Source organism: Gopherus evgoodei, chromosome 7 (genome assembly GCF_007399415.2).
Source record: "Gopherus evgoodei ecotype Sinaloan lineage chromosome 7, rGopEvg1_v1.p, whole genome shotgun sequence".
In the NCBI taxonomy this organism is placed as follows: domain Eukaryota; kingdom Metazoa; phylum Chordata; order Testudines; family Testudinidae; genus Gopherus; species Gopherus evgoodei.
In genome coordinates this window covers 22,002,123-22,022,742 of record NC_044328.1, presented here as the reverse complement: position 1 = coordinate 22,022,742, position 20,620 = coordinate 22,002,123, and the positions used below count along the sequence as shown (strand labels likewise).

The window sequence follows — 20,620 nt, the reverse complement described above, 5'->3', positions numbered from 1 at the left end:
ATATTACCGCAACTGAGGTAGAGGCCAAACTTGAACAGCTTGATGGGACAAAATCGGAGGGCCCGGACAATCTCCATCCGAGGATATTAAAGGAACTGGCGCGTGAAATTGCGTGCCCGTTAGCGAGAATTTTTAAGCAATCGATAAACTCGGGGGTTGTGCCGTACGACTGGAGGACTGCTAACGTAGTCCCTATTTTTAAGAAAGGGAATAAAAGTGATCCAGGTAATTATATGCCTGTTAGCTTGACGTCTGTAGTATGTAAGGTCTTGGAAAAAATTTTAAGGGAGAAAGTAGTCAAGGACATAGAGGTCAATGGTAATTGGGACGAATTGCAACATGGATTTACTAAAGGTAGATCGTGCCAAACCAATCTGATCTCCTTCTTTGAGAAGGTGACGGATTACTTAGATAAAGGAAATGCGGTAGATCTAATTTATCTCTATTTCAGTAAGGCATTTGACACGGTTCCGCATGGGGAACTGTTAGTTAAATTGGAAAAGATGGGGATGAATATGAAAGTTGTAAAGTGGATAAGGAACTGGTTAAAGGGGAGACTCCAGCGGGTCGTATTGAAGGGTGAACTGTCAGGCTGGAAGGAGGTTACTAGTGGAGTCCCTCAAGGATCGGTTTTGGGACCGATCTTATTTAACCTTTTTATTACTGACCTTGGCACAAAGAGCGGGAATGTGCTAATAAAGTTTGCGGATGACACAAAGTTGGGGTGTATTGCTAACACGGAGAAGGACAGGGATACTATTCAGGAAGATCTGGACCACCTTGTAAACTGGAGTAAGAGTAATAGGATGAAATACAATAGTGAAAAGTGCAAGGTCATGCACTTAGGGATTAATAATAAGAATTTTAGATATACGTTGGGGACGCATCAGTTGGAAGCGACAGAGGAGGAGAAGGACCTTGGGGTATTGGTCGATAGCAGGATGACTATGAGCCGCCAATGTGATACGGCTGTTAAAAAAGCAAATGCGATTTTAGGATGCATTAGGCGAGGTATTTCCAGCAAGGATAAGGAGGTGTTAGTACTGTTATATAAGGCGCTGGTGAGAACCCCATCTGGAATATTGTGTGGAGTTCTGGTGTCCCATGTTCAAGAAGGATGAATTCAAACTGGAACAGGTCCAGAGACGGGCTACTAGGATGATCCGAGGAATGGAAAACCTGCCTTATGAAAGGAGACTCAAAGAGTTTGGCTTGTTTAGCCTGGCCAAAAGAAGGCTGCGGGGGGATATGCTTGCTCTATATAAATATATCAGGGGGGTTAACGTTAGGGAGGGAGAGGAATTATTTAAGTTTAGTTCTAATGTAGGCACGAGGACGAATGGGTACAAACTGGATATTAGGAAGTTTAGACTTGAAATTAGACGAAGGTTTCTAACCATTAGGGGAGTGAAGTTTTGGAACAGCCTTCTGAGGGAAGTAGTGGGGGCAAAAGACTTATCTGGGTTCAAGACTAAGCTGGATAAGTATATGGAGGGGATGTTATGATAGGATAGTTTAATTTGGGCAATTGATCTTGGATTATCACCAGATAAGTCTGCTCAATGGTCTGCGGGGAGATGTTGGATGGGATGGGAACTGAGTTACTGCAGAGAATTCCTTCTTGGGTGCTGGCTGGTGAGTCTTGCCCACATGCTCAGGGTTTAGCTGATCGCGATATTTGGGGTCGGGAAGGAATTTTCCTCCAGGGCAGATTGGCAGGGGCCCTGGAGGTTTTTCACCTTCCTCTGCAGCGTGGGGCATGGGTCGCTTGCTGGTGGATTCTCTGCAGTTTGAGGTCTTCAAACCAGTTTTGAGGATTTCAATAACTCAGTCCTGGATTAGGGGTTGTATAAAAGTGGATGGGTAGGGTTCTGTGGCCTGCCTTGTGCAGGAGGTCAGACTAGATGATCATATTGGTCCCTTCTGACCTATGAGTCTATGAGTAAGGAGGACACACACACAGCCTCTGGCATGGGAGGAAATCAGTGATCTCAGTATGGGAGAATTGGGGGACCCCAGAATGGGAGAACTGGGGACTCACAGAGCTCTGACTGAGGGGTGAGGGAGTTGCAGGGAGCCCCTGAAATAGAGGGGTAGGGATGGTGGCACACAAGGAGCTTGTGGGGGAGAAAGAAGGGATGCAAAGACCTTCTGATGTGGGCAGTGGGCTCAGCCTGCAGAAGTAACAGTGTGCGACCCTCTAGCATAATAAATACTTGTATAATACCAAAGGGAGAACGTAGAAATGCTCACTGGTTACATTTCTTATGGTATAACGACTTTTCCCTAAGCTTGTTCCAGTATATAAGATCTCCTCAAAGTCAATATGGCATTAATTGCCTATAGAGCTCTAGTGCAGCATCTCCTCTAAGGATGAAGCATCTCACAAATACTGGACCTTACCTTAGAATGTGCCCTCAACTCCTGCCACAGTCAAGGGTGTACAGCACCACAAGCTCAGCAGGGTCAGGCCCATTGGTTCCATTGTACACTACTGTAACAGTTGTTCCCAGTTTTTCCCCACCTAAATTACTAGGATTTTCTGATGTCTTCTTGTTCTGTTTCAGGTATTAAATGAAGCCGTTGGGGCAATGATGTACCACACTATCACCCTCACCCGAGAAGATCTAGAGAAGTTCAAGGCCTTAAGGGTCATCGTTCGAATAGGCAGTGGCTATGACAACATCGATATCAAAGCTGCAGGGGAGCTCGGTATGTGTCCATTCTGTTCCAATGGCCCCTCTGCCATTTGTTTGTTTTCTCTTTAAATCAACACAGGTGACATTGTTTCTTATCTGCATTTGATCAACATGGCATGTCAGACCAAATTTTCAAGTGGGTTTAGACTCAGCCCCTAAAATTGTTGGTGCAGTTTTGTGTGTGTTAAGATGTTGCATGCAAAAGAACGTGACTGTGGAATACATAAAAGCATGGACAATTGCAATTTTAGAAACTGCTTTTTAAAACTTGCCCCAGTTAGAAATATATATATATCCACCCACAGCACAAAAAAATGAGATGTTTGTTTTAGATTGCTTTTATTAGTTCTGTGGGGTGTTTTTCTTATTCTTGTTAGTATTTATTTCTCCATCATGTTTAATTTGTATCTACATAATCAAATAGTCAGAAACTACCATCTACATTTGCAGGCACTTTTTTTGCAATCACAATAACTCGTTGCATTTGTACACCACTTGAATAGTTATGGGTCTGCCGAAGTTGCATGTGAATGCAGATTGCTTGTGGAACTCTGGGGATTTGCACTTACAAATAACTGAGTGAGCTAAATTGCATCTACAATTCTAGTAGCTGTGTTGAGACCCCTTTTGATAATTTAGTCCAAAGAATGCAATCCATCAAGAAGTACCATGACAGTGTTGCTCAGGATGGCTTGTATTAAAGATTTTCTCAAAGGAAAATAAGAACAACAGACATTTAGACCCTTAGATAATTCAGGTAAAATAGTTTCAAATAGTCATTCCTAAAAAGCAAATCCTAGCATAGTGAAGTATTTTTCAACTAGAGGAGCAGTGTCTTCTTAGTGTGACAGATTTTCTGCATTTGTAACTCTTACTCTTACAAACACTGCTGCATAATCCTCCCTTTTAAACATTGCAAATTGGGTGGCCAAATGATGGGGTTTGAAGTGGAAGATGTAATTTCTTTCTACAAATGTAGCCAAATGTTTAATTGGCACCACTATCTAGAAGGGAATTTTTTAAAAAACTAAGAGATCTTTAACTCTGTATAGCTGATACATGACGGGGGCTAACCATAGTGACAAGTCATGCAGTATACACCAGCTGAACACAAGTGCTTCAATTCTGATTTCAGACATTCAGGCTCATTTAATGCGTACTCCCTCCTACTCAGCTATCTCCTACTTGGAATAATTACCCTAATAGCAATGAAATTCAACCTTTGCACCAAATTGTTAATTCATTTTAAATTGTGGAATTGAAACAGAATCCCTGTGTTACCTAACAGCATTCCAGGTGAACACCCTGTGCTACAGAAAGTTCAGAGCTGTCTCTCCACAGCCTCTTTGCTCTTCCTGATGATTATGAGAAGCAGAAATTAATAATAACAACAGGGTTGTACAGGCTAATAGAAAGAGCCCTGTTGTGACGGAGCTGCTTTTGTTTTACTTTAGGATGGCTGCAATCTCTGCAATCTCTCACCTGCTTTGTAGCAGTTTCTGGGATTTGTAAAATAACGTCAGTGACTATATATTTGAAAAAACTTATTTTTTTCTCCTCCACTTGTTCCTGTCTGTTGCCTAGGTGTGGATAACAATTCTGTTTTTACTGTCTGATCACAGGTTTTTCATATCAGTTCTTTTTTTGACATTAACAAAAGCTTCTTTTCTTTATGGGAACAGGAAAATGACATTTAAAAATGTTCTCACAGATCTACTGAGAAATTTACTTTACTTTTTCATGTCCCCATAGAGATGCACTGTACCCATATGAAAGCAAAGGCAGCATTCATCCATGAAACTAGGCAATGCTTTGATGCAAAACTTTGTATACTTTTGCATAACAGGTGTGCAGCAGTTCTGACAGATTGGAACAGAGCAAATATCCCTAAGGAAAAGTGCTTCTATGATGGTCAAACCATTTATTATTCATTGCTATTAGTTATAAACCAAAGCTACAGCTGCTAACGTCTCCTTGCCAGCGTCTACTCTTGTGACAGGGATAGATATCTGTGATTAAACAGATACATGATAGTTCCTCTGCAGTTTGTAGATCTTGTGTAGTTAACTTCTGAAACTTCAGAGTCAAGTATAGATGTTTTCATGATGTCCTATGCTCTGAAGAAGAAATCACTCTAGATCCACTTGTGTAGAAATATTAAGTCATGCCAACCCTTGAAACCACAGGCTAATCATGTACTCCATATCAAGAAGTTTTTGAGGAAAGAGTGTAGTCCAAAGTGGATAATCATAGATATAAATGTCATTCTCGCCTTCACAGTATTCCTGTTAGATTTTAATTAGAATTGTCCAGGATGGCACTGATTTTGCAAACCAAGATAGTCTTCATCACATACCTAATGGCCTAATTATTTGTGTTACGTTATTATAAACTGACCAGATCCAAAGGCGGAGCACACTGAGATTGCTCAATTAGGGCAAATTGCATAGAATGGGACAGACAATCTCCCAAACTGGTGGTTATTCTAATACTTTGATCCGCCAAGCCAGCAACAAACCAACTTCTACAGAACCTTATTGGATACCCAGAAACACAGTTCCCTTAAAGCAACCCAGCCTTGAGCTCTCACCCAGACAGCCAAGTCAAATATGATGAGGATTACTGAAAATCTTGTTCATCATATAAAAAGTTCTACCAATCCCAAGGGATCAGATATATTACCCACCAGGATAATGAGTATTGCAGATCTTACCCAAATACACTCTTACAGCCAATTCATATTAACTAAAATAAGAATTATTAAAAAAGAAGAGAGAGTGAGTATAGGTTACATACAGACTTGAATAAAATTCTTAGATCAGTTTCATAGTAGAGATAAACTTTAGAGTTGTAAAAGTTCTTTCAGGATTAGTTCCATAGGTCACAATCCAATGGCCAATATTAGGGTGACCCAAACTGGAGCTGGGGACCTTAGTCTTGCAACTCAAACTTCCCCTGATGTAGCTTAAGCAGATCTGAGACAACAGGATCAGGGCCCAAGAGTGCTTTTTTATAGTTCTCAAGCAAGGTATCTGATAGCCTCTTGACAGCAGGCATTCCTTAGGTGAAGAATAGTGACTTTGAAGTAACCTCCTATTTCCTAAGCATCATTGGTAACAAGCTACATGCATTAACAATAAGGCAACTGCTCATCTCTTGCCATTTACAGGTAGTTTACTACATACTTCAAACAGCAATGAAGACAGTGATATTACTACATTCAGTTCATCTAAATGTTAATATCTCCTTTTCATCTTTGAATTAACAGACTACAGCGATAGACAGGAACCGTTTGGTTACATTGTCAGCCTCTAACAATATATATGTAAACGCACAAAACCCACAAATCATCATCTATTAATATGTCTCTACAGGTTGAATCTCGATCCGTTATCCTGCTAGTTGTGTAACCCTTTCTGGCCCTGTGTCACAAAGGCACAGGGCATTTTTATGGAGACATTTTCCCTACATTTCATCTTCTTTTGTTTATCTCCTAATGTCAGAAAATTATTCTATAAAAATGTCTCTCAAGCCCCTGGCCATAACTGATTGGACTGTGATGAATTAAAATTTCACCTTTGAAATTTTTTAAATGGTCTTCAGCAACATCCACACTAGATGGGGTGGTGAAACTTTTCTGAAATCAGTCATGCGCACACTGAATGCAAGCAACAGCGGGATACATCTAACTGCATTATCCTTAGTGAGGGGTTGTTAAAAGTGCTGTGCATACACTTTACTTCTGCCCTTCATTCACCTGCTGCTGCTGCTGCAACTGAATAAACAGGCAGTGGGAAAATATTACAATTTAAAATCTTTAATATCTGTGCTGAAATTCCTCCTGTTAATGTACTATTTAGATCTTGATAGCACAGCTTTTGTTCCCTTATTGCGAAGAAGAAAGGGATTTTCACCCTATCCTAGACCTGAGAAGACTCAACAAATACAGGTACTGGCCTCAGATTCAGAATAACTCTTGCCTGCATCATTCCATCTCTCCAAGCTCAAAATTGGCTTATAGTTCTTGACTTGCAGGAAGAGCCATAGATTCACAGTGAGACCCACCAGGTAACAATACAGAGTACTGCCCTTCGTTCTCTCCACAACACCAGAAATATTCACAAATGTCGGAGGGTGGGGGCAGCACACCAAAGGAGAAAGGGACTCCACATCTGTCCATGCCTAGATGACAGGCTGATCAGGAGCAAGGTCCAAGCAGGAAACTGCAGCAGCTCTGGAATCCTGTACCTGTTCTCCAATTAGGACTCCTTGTGAACTATGAAGAAGCGTCTGTAACAGCATCGCAGACAATAGAATTCATAGGAGCCATGATCAACTCTCAGCTGGTGAGAGCTCACCTGCTAGGGGGACAAGTTCCTGTCTGTTCAGTCAATGACAAGGGACTTCCAGTCAAACCTGGCAGCAATGGTGTGTACACGTCTAGGGCTGTTGGGTCACCTGTCACTGTGCATATACTGGATGCTGCTTGCAAGACTTCATCTTTGGCTCTTACAGCTGTGATCTCCATCCAAGCATCACATGAATAAGAGAGTCACGTTCCCACCCAGGTTCTGCAAGAGCCCACTTAATGGCTGAACCTAGAGAACATACGAAAGCGTGTTCTTTTCTTGACCAGGTCCCAGGATGATCTGAATGTCCTGGAGTTCAGGGATATCCAGTCAGCCTGCATGGCATTCCTATCTGTTCTCTGGGACCTTACAGTGCAGATGCACTACATCAACAAGTGTGGAAGTGTTGGGTCATCCCCTCTCTGCTAGGAAGCCATTAGACCTGACGTCATCACCATGGGGTAATCCCATTGGTTCTTCATCTTCTAGGAATTAGCAACAACCTGGCAGACTTTTTGAGCAGGCCCACAATAACCAACCTCGAGTGGTCTCTGCAGGTGTCCGTTACAGAGCTGATATTTCACCTACAGGGTATGCCACTGAGGACAACACTAAGTGCCTGAACTTCTGCTCTAGAGGGCATCTGAGCCTGGTCTCCAGGTTTCCTATATGTCTTTCCCCTCCGTTCCCCTGATCTCCAGGGTGATATCCAAAATGAGAGGGAAGACGTCCATGCTGATACTAATAGCTGCTTATTAGACAGGCTATTTGGGCTGCCAGACCTCTTGAACATGTCCATTTAGCCCTGCATCCCTCTACCAATCTTCCCGGACATGATAGCTCAGAACCACAATCAGATATTGCAACTAGGCCCACAGTTGTTGCACCTGATGGCTTGGATGTTGGCTCCTTGAGCACTACTAACAGAGACTGTTATCAAGAGATCCAGGATAGCCTCATGCAAAGCAGGAAGCCATCTGCCAGGAAGACCTACTCCTCCATATGGAAACAGGTCTCCATATAGCCTATCCAGCATGCTCTGGGACCAGTTGAAGCTCCAGTCCCAAAGATCCTCAATTATGTGTTGCACTTGAAACATTCTGGATTGACTCTTCATTCTCTCAGAGTTCATGTTGCAGCAATATTGCTGTGTCATGTCAGTACAGTTGTAGCCAACGGTATCCAGATGCCTCAAGGGACATCTGCACACTTACCCTTCTGATGGAGACCTGACTCTTGCATGTTGTCTTAACATTGTCCTCCTGTTACTCATGGAGCTGTTGTCAGATTACTAACCACCCTTGCCCCAGGACTTGTGTATGTGTGTAAATAAAACCTTACTCTTAAGATGGTCTTTCTCGCCACTGTCACATCAGCGTGGATAGAGGAGTCAGTGGAGTATTGTCTGGGTATATTCTATGAGTGATTTATTTGATTTACACTCAGACATCGTTCCTGGAACAAGTGTGGTCAAGCAGCATGCAGGGTAGTCCCATCTTCCAGGAATCTCAGCCCAAGAACAATGTCTAGTTCCCAGGGAGCAGCTGTGCCTCAAGTACTGACTCCAATCAGAGCCCAAGATGGAGAGCAAACTCTGCTGCATGTCGCACAGCTCCCTCTCTCCTGAAGCTGCCTCTGCACACAGCCTTGCAAACCCCCAGACTAGCAACAGTGCATCATGTCTTCCTAAGAGTCAGAACTTGTTCTTATCCCCCCCGCACCCGGAAAAAGAAAAGAAACCAGAAGATTATGTGTGGCAGCCTCCTGGTGATGCTCACCATCACAATAATGTTGCATTCTTAACTAGGTTAAAGAGTCATAATATATATTGGCCATATTTGTGTGTTACAGAAATGTTAGTGAGCTGTTGCAAGCAGCAACGTGGATTGTTTTACCACTAATGAATACCATTAGCATATAAAATCAAACTGATATTCATGCCTTGCCAGAGGAACACAGCCCTTTCAGGTGTGTTGATAGGCTGGTGTTAACATAATTCATCCCTTCAAAATCTTAGTAAAATGAAAGAAAACGCGTGCTCTTTGGAACAATCAGTTTGAATCAGACACTTGGCTGACGTGTTTATCTACAAAAATATGTTCATTTGGCTGTGGACGGTTGACATGTTGCTCACAGTTTGACTATAGTTTGCGTAGCTCCTTGATGTTTTCTTTTAAAAATAAACAAAAGCTGTACAATTATTTACATTTGAAGACTTTAACTTCATATTACACCCTATGGGGCCTTACCCTACCCCTCCCTCATCTCCATCTGCCCATCGGCGTGCACATTATACGGTGGGTGTAACACCTCTCAGCATTAATTAGAGTTACACGTCCACTGAGAGTGAGAGACATATAAATGCTTTAGGGCCTGATCCAGAACTCACTGAAGTTGAGGGAAGGACTCTCATTGACTTCAGTGGACTTGGATTGGACCTTTACATTGGCCAATATTACAAGATTTGCAGTACAAACATTTACTCCCAAGGGAAATCTGTGCCAAAAATTCTGCGCACAATATTTTAAAAATTCTGCAAATTTTATTTGTCAGTAAATAAATGTGGAGGCTGACAGTGCAGGGGCCAGGCCTGCCGCAGAAACACTACAGGGCCCTGCTCCTCTGCACCAGGTGAGGGCAGGCAGGCTCAGGCCAGTAGGACCCAAGTGTAGAGGGGTTAGTGTGGGCGGAACCAGGTGTGGGATGAGAAGATTCTGGGTGTGGGCAGCTCAGTGGGGAGTCCAGGTGTGGCGGGGAACTGGATGTCCAGGGGCTTGTTGGGGGATTTCAAGTGCAGGGGCAGTGCGACTCTGCAGGGGGATGCCCATGAAGGTAGTTGGGGTTCTACAGGGAGCTTGGTGGGATAGGTGTAGCGGGAGGGGGGTCTGGATGTAGGAGGCTCAGCAGGGCATCTGGGTGCAGCTGGTTGGGGCTCAGTGAGGTGGGATTCGGGGTGTGGGGGACTGGTGGGTAGTCCACGTGCAGAGGGGAATGGGGCTCATCGGGGTGGGGGTTAAAGTGTGGGGGTCTTGTAAGGGGTGAGTCTTGGCAGAAGGGGTCCAGGTGTGGGGGGCTCTGAATGCAGGGGGTGAGGCTCAGCAGGGTGGGGGACTGGGAGGTATCCGGATGCACAGGGGTTTGGTGGACGGGGGAGCAGCTCCCTGTACAGTGACCCCTTTCCCTCAGCTGAGAGGCAATGGGGGCAGGAAGCCGGTGGGCGGGAGGGAGAGGCGGAGCTTCCTGCCGTCGGGGGTGGATCTGACCTAGCCCAAGTCACTCCTTGCAGGGACTAGTAGCTGAGCCAGGCACAAGGTAGGAGCTACTGGTTGGGGCGTTCTCAGCCCCCTCTCCCCCAGAAAATTCTATGATACATTTTAAACAAAAATAATGCAGCCTGTTGAAAGTATGGGAGCAGAGTAAAATAACATGTCTGCACGGGCTGCCATACCAATTGCTTGTTCCTGTGTGTATTTAATTGAATGTAGAGTTCCCCACCTGCTCTAATAGTCCTTGGAGCACCCAGGCCCTTGAGAGCAGGACTGAGCACACAACTGTAGGTCTTGCTGAGCTGGCTTATTCAGCAGTGTCCTAATCAGCTGATCTAGGCCTGCACCCGTTACCTTAACAAAGGGGTTCTAGCACTGTGAGAACTCTGCAAGCCCTGCGCCTCAGCCTCACATGCTCCAGGCTGACAGGGCTGCAGAGTGCCCCAGAGCCCACTCAGGGCTGCTGCTGCTGCTGCTCCTCATACATCCGTAGCCAGGAGGACCGGGCTAGCTACCACTCTGCGTCAGGCTACTTGAGACTGTCAAGTGATGGGAGAAGGAAGGTTTAGTGGGAGGTGAGAGCCTGCCCCTTCCTTGTACAGGGAGAGGAGGAACTTCCCCGTCCATCTGCCTCTCTTGCCGTTACAGCTGTGCCCTCAATCCCCCCTGTCACTTCAGCTGCTACAGGTTGCTCCACTGAGGCTATGTCCTAACTGCAGAGTTAACTGGAGTAGCCTCTCGAGTTAGCCTACCTCGAGGGAGAGTGAAATAACACGCAAGCTACAACCAGCCATTATGTTAGCAGCACGAAGTGGTTGTGTTAGTAGCTGATGAGCTGTTGTCCTGTCCCCCAGACGGACCAGCCAGCATGAGTTAAAAGCACCACAGCTCTGGAGCTAAGGGGTTGTGTGTGTGGATGGGACTCGAGTTAGGACAACACTTGTTATAACGTGGGTTCACTGTGCAGTGAAGACAAGCTTTGAGTGCTGCACCGGGCCTTAATATTGCCCTTCCTCTCAGTTAATTTGTCCACTAGGCCTCATTTCTTAAATCTGTCCCTGTCAGGCAGGCCAGCAGTGCACTGCCTACATGTACAAATAGCTCATAGATTCTTCTCACAAGGTAAGGACCGATGCGCAAATCCTTAAAGGTATGGTACATAGACGTTGCCCTGCTCAACATAGCAGTACTTAACCCTAGGCGGCCTGCTGCCGGGTGGAATGGTCAGCCTTGTGCTAGCAGCAAAGAATCCTGTGGCACCTTATAGACTAACAGACGTTTTGGAGCGTGAGCTTTCGTGGGTGAATACCCACTTCCTCAGATGCATGTAGTGGAAATTTCCAGGGGCAGGTATATATATGCTAGCAAGCAAGCTAGAGATAACGAGGTCAGCCTTGTGCTAGGCTCCCCATACAGTGTATAGGGAGAGCTAGACACCTAAGGAAGGAATTGGCAAGGGAGCCGCCTAAGCTAGCTGGGAGTGAAATCCCGAGAAGGACTTGGGGCAAGGAGAAGAGCTTAGGCACCCGAGCGGCTGAGCTGGTGCGGCTGCCTGCTAGGTGCCTCCCTCCAATCTCAGCTACGAACCCTCTCCTGAAGTGAGGCACCAAGGACAGGTCAGCTGCTTAGGTAGCCCATGTCCTGGCAGCTGAAACCATCTTTCTCTCTTTTGCTCATGCTCTCCTGGCTGTATTTTATATAGGAGCTGTGCTGCCCCCATCAATCGGAGACCTGCATCCAGTCTTCCTGTTGTGGTGTAACAGATCTGGCTTAATCATGCTCTGAGCATGCCTACAGGACTGGGCCCTGCTGGTGAGACAGGCGTTCCCCTTCCCCTGCCCAATTTGAGACTGTGGCTTAGGGGTCTACAGGGTGTCAGCTTGAGCAAGGCCTCCAAGCTACTCATTAGCTGTGGGGCAGCACCACCATTTAGGTGGCTTTGCAAATGCTGACCAGCATTTGGAGGTGCCTTCAGGGTTAGGTGTCAGCTTTGAGAATATCAGTAATGCCTGAATGTGGACTTAGTCGCCTAAGAACATTTAAGGATCTGGACTGTAGGGATTTTCATATGAGTTTGCCTGAATAAGGACTGGGATTCAGACCCTTTACCACAAGATGGGGCTCCACACCTTATGACTGTTCTTTCCAAGGAAAGGATTAAAAGGAATGCAGTCATGACGGTGGGTAAAACTCCCGAAAGTGCCAGATCCTCAAAGGTAGATTCATTGAGAGTTAGTTGCTGAAATATCTTTGAGGATCTTGGCCTTGGAGTTTTAGGACCCTGAACTGCAATGACTTTCAATAAGATATAATTGAAAGTTAGATGCCTGCAAGTCACCAGGGCCTGATGAAATGCATCCTAGAATACTCAAGGAGTTAATAGAGGAGGTATCTGAGCCTCTAGCTATTATCTTTGGGAAATCATGGGAGACGGGGGAGATTCCAGAAGACTGGAAGGGGGCAAATATAGTGCCCATCTATAAAAAGGGAAATAAAAACAACCCAGGAAACTACAGACCAGTTAGTTTAACTTCTGTGCCAGGGAAGATAATGGAGCAGGTAATCAAAGAAATCATCTGCAAACACTTGGAAGGTGGTAAGGTGATAGGGAATAGCCAGCATGGATTTGTAAAGAACAAATCGTGTCAAACTAATCTGATAGCGTTTTTTGATAGGATAACGAGCCTTGTGGATAAGGGAGAAGCGGTGGATGTGATATACCTAGACTTTAGTAAGGCATTTGATACGGTCTCACATGATATTCTTATAGATAAACTAGGAAAGTACAATTTAGATGGGGCTACTATAAGGTGGGTGCATAACTGGCTGGATAACCGTACTCAGAGAGTAGTTGTTAATGGCTCCCAATCCTGCTGGAAAGGTATAACAAGTGGGGTTCCGCAGGGGTCTGTTTTGGGACCGGTTCTGTTCAATATCTTCATCAACGATTTAGATGTTGGCATAGAAAGTATGCTTATTAAGTTTGCGGACGATACCAAACTGGGAGGGATTGCAACTGCTTTGGAGGACAGGGTCAAAATTCAAAATGATCTGGACAAATTGGAGAAATGGTCTGAGGTAAACAGGATGAAGTTCAATAAAGATAAATGCAAAGTGCTCCACCTAGGAAGGAACAATCAGTTTCACACATACAGAATGGGAAGAGACTGTCTAGGAAGGAGTATGGCAGAAAGAGATCTAGGGGTCATAGTAGACCACAAGCTTAATATGAATCAACACTGTGATACTGTTGCAAAAAAAGCAAACGTGATTCTGGGATGCATTAACAGGTGTGTTGTAAACAAGACACGAGAAGTCATTCTTCCGCTTTACTCTGCGCTGGTTAGGCCTCAGCTGGAGTATTGTGTCCAGTTCTGGGCACCGCATTTCAAGAAAGATGTGGAGAAATTGGAGAGGGTCCAGAGAAGAGCAACAAGAATGATTAAAGGTCTTGAGAACATGACCTATGAAGGAAGGCTGAAGGAATTGGGTTTGTTTAGTTTGGAAAAGAGAAGACTGAGAGGGGACATGATAGCAGTTTTCAGGTATCTAAAAGGGTGTCATCAGGAGGAGGGAGAAAACTTATTCACCTTAGCCTCCAATGATAGAACAGGAAGCAATGGGCTTAAACTGCAGCAAGGGAGATTTAGGTTGGACATTAGGAAAAAGTTCCTAACTGCCAGGGTAGTTAAACACTGGAATAGATTGCCTAGGGAAGTTGTGGAATCTCCATCTCTGGAGATATTTAAGAGTAGGTTAGATAAATGTCTATTAGGGATGGTCTAGAGAGTATTTGGTGCTGCCATGAAGGCAGGGGACTGGACTCGATGACCTCTCGAGGTCCCTTCCAGTCCTAGAGTCTATGAGTCTATAAGCTCCTAAACCAGTTAGGCACTTTTAAAACTGTTTCCCAAAATAGTTATTGACTCTCACATAGGCAAAAAAAGATGGACTCATGCAAAAAATGGTCTCCCTTAGCCTGGGGTGATCCTGTGTTCCCGGGCCAGATTTATGGCAGAGAGGGAGAGTGAAGGGCTGGGAAATCTCTGTTTTACCATTTAAACATTTCTCGTTTTTTATCACCAATGAGAGAGAAAAGGCTCCATAGAAAACACATGTGCAGTAAGAGCCTGGTTTTCAGGGCAGCTTAGCACATGTTTATACTGTTTTCCTGTTTCTAAGAGTGCTCAGCAAGTGCAATGGGAAATAGTGTGACGGCCTGTTAGTATGGCAAGGGCAGGCTACCCTGGGAATTAAAAAAAAAAAAAAAATCTGACCCTTGGTGCAGCCCCAATGCAGACTTTTCTTCAGACGTGTTTGTAAGAGCCCGAAGGTAAGTAATCCTGGCAGGGCTCCAGAGATGGGGTGAGTCCCATCAGACAGAAATCACTCCAAATCTACCTTCTATCTGATGGTGGAATTTAAACCAGAAGCTTCCAAGGAACCCCTTCTTCCCACACATCACTGTGCAACAATGTCATAACAGCCCCAATTAAGGACAGAATAGGATCAAAAAGGTTGAGTTTTTGTCCCCGAGAACTACCAGCTGCATTGGCCAATATCGCTGCCCTGCTGTGGCCCGGTGGTGAGGTCCCACCGTGTGTGTGTGTGTGTGTGTGTGTGTGTGTGTGTGTGTGTGTGGTGGGACGCTTGCTCTGCATAGAAGTGCAGCAGACTGACATTTCAGAGGTGAAAGGAGTCTCATTGCAGCTTATAAAACTAGCCTTTGTGAAGGAACAATGGGCCTGGCTGGGACTCGCATGTTTTGAACTACTTCGTCCCTTCACTGCAGAAAATTAATACACTAATGTTATATGCAGCTAAAGTAAAGAAAACAGATCAGTAACATTCCTATTATAACTGTACTGCTGGTATTACATTTAAAAAGAACTTCTAAGTGGTTCATTGAGGAAAAAATACTGTTAGCTTTAAAAGGTGTCTTGAGTTTTTAGCTTAAAACCTGTGGGGGAAAAATGTACCTTGGGAAGTACAGTGTTTGGATACCTAGCTAGAAGGCCTGCTTGCCTGATCCAGTATGCCAAACGCATGTTCTTATGTATGTTGTTTCTTACGTAGACCGCAGGCTGCAGATGTGAGTTTGGTGCTTTGTAAAGCAGCATATAGTAGTACAATTTCAAGGTGATACTGGGAGTTTGCCACAAAATTCCTTTCACTGTCATGTGATTTTGAGCAGGTCCACCTACATGCTGAGTTGGGAAATGGTTCGCTGATGGTATCAAAGAACATAGAAATGGTTCAGATCAGTTTCTTGAACAGTTTCATTAGTGAGAAGCCTGGAGATTTGCTGGTGTTTCAATGATTAGATTGCGCAGCTCTAAGATTGTGATTTTGTTGGATTTTTTTCCCCTTCTCCAGGGATTGCTGTCTGCAATATCCCATCAGCAGCTGTGGAAGAGACTGCAGATTCCACCATATGCCATGTCCTAAACCTCTACAGGCGGAACACTTGGCTGTATCAAGCACTGAGGGAAGGGACCCGGGTGCAGAGTGTGGAACAGATAAGGGAGGTGGCCTCGGGAGCAGCTCGGATCAGAGGAGAAACTCTTGGCCTCATTGGATTTGGTATGTTGGCAACTTTGGGAGACAAAATATCCAAAGCAGAGCCATCTGCTTTTGCAGTGATCTAATGGAGACCTTGGAGGAGTACGACTCTCAAGACTTAGATCAGGGATGGGCAACTCGTTGTCCAGGGGCTGCATCCCACTAAATAGATCATTTTATTTGGACCCCGGATGTCCAGTTTGGGGCAGGCAATCTGATGGTATCAGAGCCAGGAAGGGGGCAGGGTGGCTGTGACGTGATATTGTGGTGAAGCCAGGCCCAGCTCCGTGGCAGAGGAGCCAGTAGTGCGGCAGAAATGTGGGGCAGGCTCATTTCCCAGCCCCCCTCCCTCAGGACCCCTCTCAAAGGGTTGGAATGGATTTTCTGGCCCTCTACTACCTTAAAGTTCCCCATCCCTGACTTAGATCTTCTATATCAGCATAGCTTATTTTGCTGCATTTACTGGACTGTGCACTACTGATGTGAGCAGTTTTGTGGTGATATGACTGCAGCCACGCTAGGGGTTCCACCAATTTAACAGTGCTTCTAAGCTGCTATAGCTACGTGGGAACAGAAGCCATGTGGCCTGATTTTCCGGTGAAGGAGCCTGTTCCTTTCCTGTTCACAATTGTGAACCCAGCTTTCTCTGCAAAGAGGAAGCAGATTTCCAAGGCTGCAGGGACTTTGGTGAGCCCCATCTCCTCAGTGCTTTCATGAGCCTCTCCTGCATTCTCCCTTTACCCCATGGGAGTTTTCCTAAAGGGTTCTGTGCACACACTGGTAGCCTTGTTTCATGCTGTATCTTCCAACACGGTCTCGTCTCCAGAGTGCAGCTCTGGAGTGTGACCGTGAACCTTTGCAACAATTTCTGGATCCTCTTGCTAGCAATGATTTTCTCCACAGGCAGTGCCTTGGCCATGCACGAGGTCAGTCCATGTATTCGTTACATGAACCAGCCTATGTGTGAATGTGTGCTGCCCCCAGGAGTCACTGCAGGCAGGAGCTGTGTCTTAAAGACCTAGCTCCTTCTGGGCTCCCTGCTCGCTCCTCAGAGAAGATCACAATTCCGCTCCCCAGAGTAACCCACAATCACTTAGTGTGGCACTCTCTTCCCCTCTGGTGATGGCTGGGCCAGAAGTTGCTGAGCCTGCTACAGCTTTGGCCGAGAGCTGAGTCTTTTAGTCCAGGCAGTAGCGGCTCATGCTTTTAGAGCTAGAGTTGCTGCCGCTGATGACCCAGTTGCTCTGACTCTGCCATGGTGGCCAGCCCATTTTGGGAGCAGATCCCAGTCCCTGGCCACCAGTGCATAAGGGAAATTCCAGGATGCTGCAGAGGAGAGGGAAGTCTCACTCCCCCGGATGCCTTCTGTATGGCTGCGTAAAGCCAAGCCAGAATCTGACTTGCAGTGGAGCGAAGGTAGCACAGATAACTGGCATTGTGGCTCATCTGTTATCACCTGTGGCGAACATGCATTAAAGATGCTTTAACGCTGGGCTGAAGATGTAGTGAGTGACCTGGCTAGAATGTACCTGTGGGTACAGCTAAACCAAAAAACCCACAAACCCCCCGTAGCAATGAGTCTTAGAGCCTGGGTCAGCTGGCAGGCTCATGGGGCTTGTGCTGGGGGGCTAAAAATAGCAGTGTAGACATTTGAGCTGGAGCCCAGGTTCTGAAACCCAGCATGGGGTGGGGGCAGCCTCAGAGCCCAGGCTCCTGTCCAGGATCGAACATCTACACTGCTGGTTTCAGCCCCGCAGCGTGAGCCCTGCAAGCCTGAGACTCCTAGCCAGACAATCTCTCAGACTATTGATGCTTGAGGGCTCTGTGTTAACGGCTGGTGTGCAACAAAACATTGCTGGTGTATGTCATGACAGTGTCTCACTGCACATTGGGCATGAGGCCAGACATTAAATGTCAGCGTGGAAGCATTGGCCAGTGGTTAGAGTACAAGGGTGACAGTCAGAAGGTATATTCTAACCATATCTAACCTTTGTGTGATGCTGCTCCTCGTCACTGCCTGTCACTAATGAATCCTGCCAGTACCCCTGGGATGCAGGTAGGTTGGCATTGTGCATTCTAATAACTGGGGAGAGTGAAGGAAAAAGAATAAGTAAGTTGTCCAGGTCACACTGCCAGGATTCCAGCTCAGGAGGCCTGGCGCCTAGCCCGGTGCTCAGACCCTGCCTGTCCTTTTACTATATTGAAAAATCCCTCATTAACGAAATAGAAGAGTACTGGTTAAAAGCAGTTTTACGAAGCTAACACCAGGCCCTAATGAAGTAGTTTTCCATCTTCTTTCCATCTTCTTTCCCTTTCCCTCTCCGTCCCAGTTCCTACTGCCTCTGTGCACTGCTCTCCCTTTGCCTGAGTGGGTCCCTCTTTATTCTCAGATGCTGAAGGGTGAATTGTGGAAGTGACACATGACTTGTGGGTCTCCTTCCCTTTAAGGCAGCATTGCCTAGTGGCTAGGGAACTGGCCTGGGCATCAGGCACTCTGGAGCCTATTCCTGGCTCTGCCATTGACCTGCTGTGTAACACTGGGCAAGTCACTTCTCCTCCCTTCCCCACTCCTCCAGTCCTTTTTCTGTCCTCTATATAGAGTGCAAGCTATTTCAGGGATTGCACAGCACAGCACCTAGCACACTGGGGCCGCCAGTTATCGTTGTTGTATAAACTGATGCTGACGACTGAGCTCCAGTGCATGGCTTCGAGCACTGGTGTGTCGCCAGGAGCCAGGGATGATTATCCTCCCACAGGGTTGGCCTTACGGATGGGGTACCACCCAAAGTGCCGTGGCTATGGGGTGCACTGTCCCAAGTGCCACAAGCTGGTGGTCCTGGACTACCAGAGCAGGAGTGAGTGTGGGCGAGCCCAGGGCTGGAGCCCCTGGCCAGCCAAGCAGGGGGTATGCAATGCCACCCGCAGCTTCCAGCCTGTCGGGAAGGCACAGCCCCTGGATCCCCCTTTCCCACAGGGTGGGGGGTGGCTATGGAACCACTCTCCTGCCACTAGGTAGTCAGGATGTATATGGCCGCGAGGGCCCCCGAGCTCAGAAATTCTTCCCTGTGCAGCCCGGCCAGGTTCCGGAGCTAGAGGCTGGTCCTTGCGCCCTGCACATCATTCCGCTGTTCTCAAAATCAAAGAAAGGGCACCAAAATACAAGTTTGCACAGGCTGCCATTTTCCCTAAGGCTGGCCCTGCCTTCCTGCATTTCTGTGACAGGAGATGTGTCCTCTTGACTCAGGAGAAGAGCTGGAAGGAAATTTTCCAAGGAAAATGCTAATTCATTGAACCCGAAATAGTTAATGGAAATAGCATCAGTGAAACTGAAAAGAATCCTATCTAAAAATAGCCATGTTGCCAGTGTTGCAGATGGGGGACATAGCAGCTAAATATGTATTGCCAGAAAGCTTGTACCTCTTTACCTGATGGCTTGCCACATGTTGCCAAGAGGACGCTACAGCTCAACTCAGGCTGTGTGGAAGCTGCCAGCTCTGGAGAAAAGCAAACCCCCTCCAGGCTGTGACCCAAAGGAAATAAAACAGTTTAAACAGACAAAAGGTGGAATGTGGACAGGGAAGAAGGGGGAAGCTACTGGCCATAGCTTGGCAGTGATTACTTGTTAACATGCATCTTTGTGGGAACACACCTGGAATTGAAACATTTTAAAACACGGCCATGGTTAAGCATTTGAAACTATCATTAGAAAATCCACCATGAGGTTGCTGTGAGCATATGATGCACACTTCTGAGGTGACCATCTGTAGACAGGGGACCCCAGCACAGGACCTGAGGAATGCGATGCTGGGGATGTTGTGAAGGCCAAAACTATAACTGGGTTTAAAAAAGAATTAGATGAATTAGTGGAAGATAGGTCTATTAATGGTGATCAGGGAGGCAACCCCATGCCCTGGTATCCTAAGCCTCTAACTGCCAGAAGCTGGGATTGGATGCCGGGGGTAAATCACTCGATAATTGCTCTGTTCTGTTTATTCTTTCCAAAGAATCTGACACTGGCCGCTGTTGGCTACTGGGCTAGCTGGACCATTGGTCTGAGCCAGAATGGCAGTGTAAGCATGCTGTTTGTATTGTACATCCCCCAGCAGAAGTAGTCCACACCCAGGGCACTGAGCCGGGCTAGCCCCATTATCACTGGTATTTCGGACAATGAGCCAATTGCATCCCTGCCGTAACTCCAGTGACTTCGGTGGTGCTACATGAGAGGTGAACTTGGCTCCCTGTGTTCAGAAGCAATTCGTTGGGAAAATAAAATATTCAGAAATGAGGCACTGGCCCCTGTCAGGGGCTGCGTGAAAACAGAGGCCCTGAATGGCTGGACCTGGTCTGGAAAATACTTCCATTTTCCTTGCATCATAACACACTCAGGGTCTGCTCCTGTAACCGCAGGCCCAAGCCTAGAGCTTGCTGCTGGAGGGAGGAGAAAGTGTGTGCTGGAGCCTCACTCCTTGGAATTCCAGCTCCTTCATCTAGAGCCCCTCAGTATTACCTAGCAGCATCCAAAAGGGGGCAGTAAAATGACGGTGATCATGCTTTGCTGTGTTGAGGAATGGGCCTGGGCTGTAGACAGGGGCTGCTTTGCATGAAGTACGCAGGTAAGGGCAGCTTTTCAGACAGTCAAGGCACAGGACTCTCAGAGCCTGATTCTAATGAGTACTTCAACATGAATGGACAGTGCCTGGTTATTTGGCTTTCTTTACATTGCTAGACAGATGAATGAGGAATG

General features: G+C 46.2%; 1 protein-coding gene across 8 annotated transcripts in view; it reads left to right on the top strand.

Annotated features, from left to right (window-relative positions):
- CTBP2 (C-terminal binding protein 2) overlaps positions 1–20,620 on the top strand; it is a 242,271-nt gene that overhangs the window by 203,752 nt on the left and 17,899 nt on the right. For all 8 annotated transcript variants that reach the window (XM_030570776.1, XM_030570775.1, XM_030570772.1 and 5 more), the window contains 2 exons: positions 2,568–2,712; positions 15,691–15,897. In XM_030570776.1, the coding sequence (XP_030426636.1) occupies positions 2,568–2,712; positions 15,691–15,897 (352 nt within the window). The remainder of the gene's footprint in view (positions 1–2,567; positions 2,713–15,690; positions 15,898–20,620) is intronic.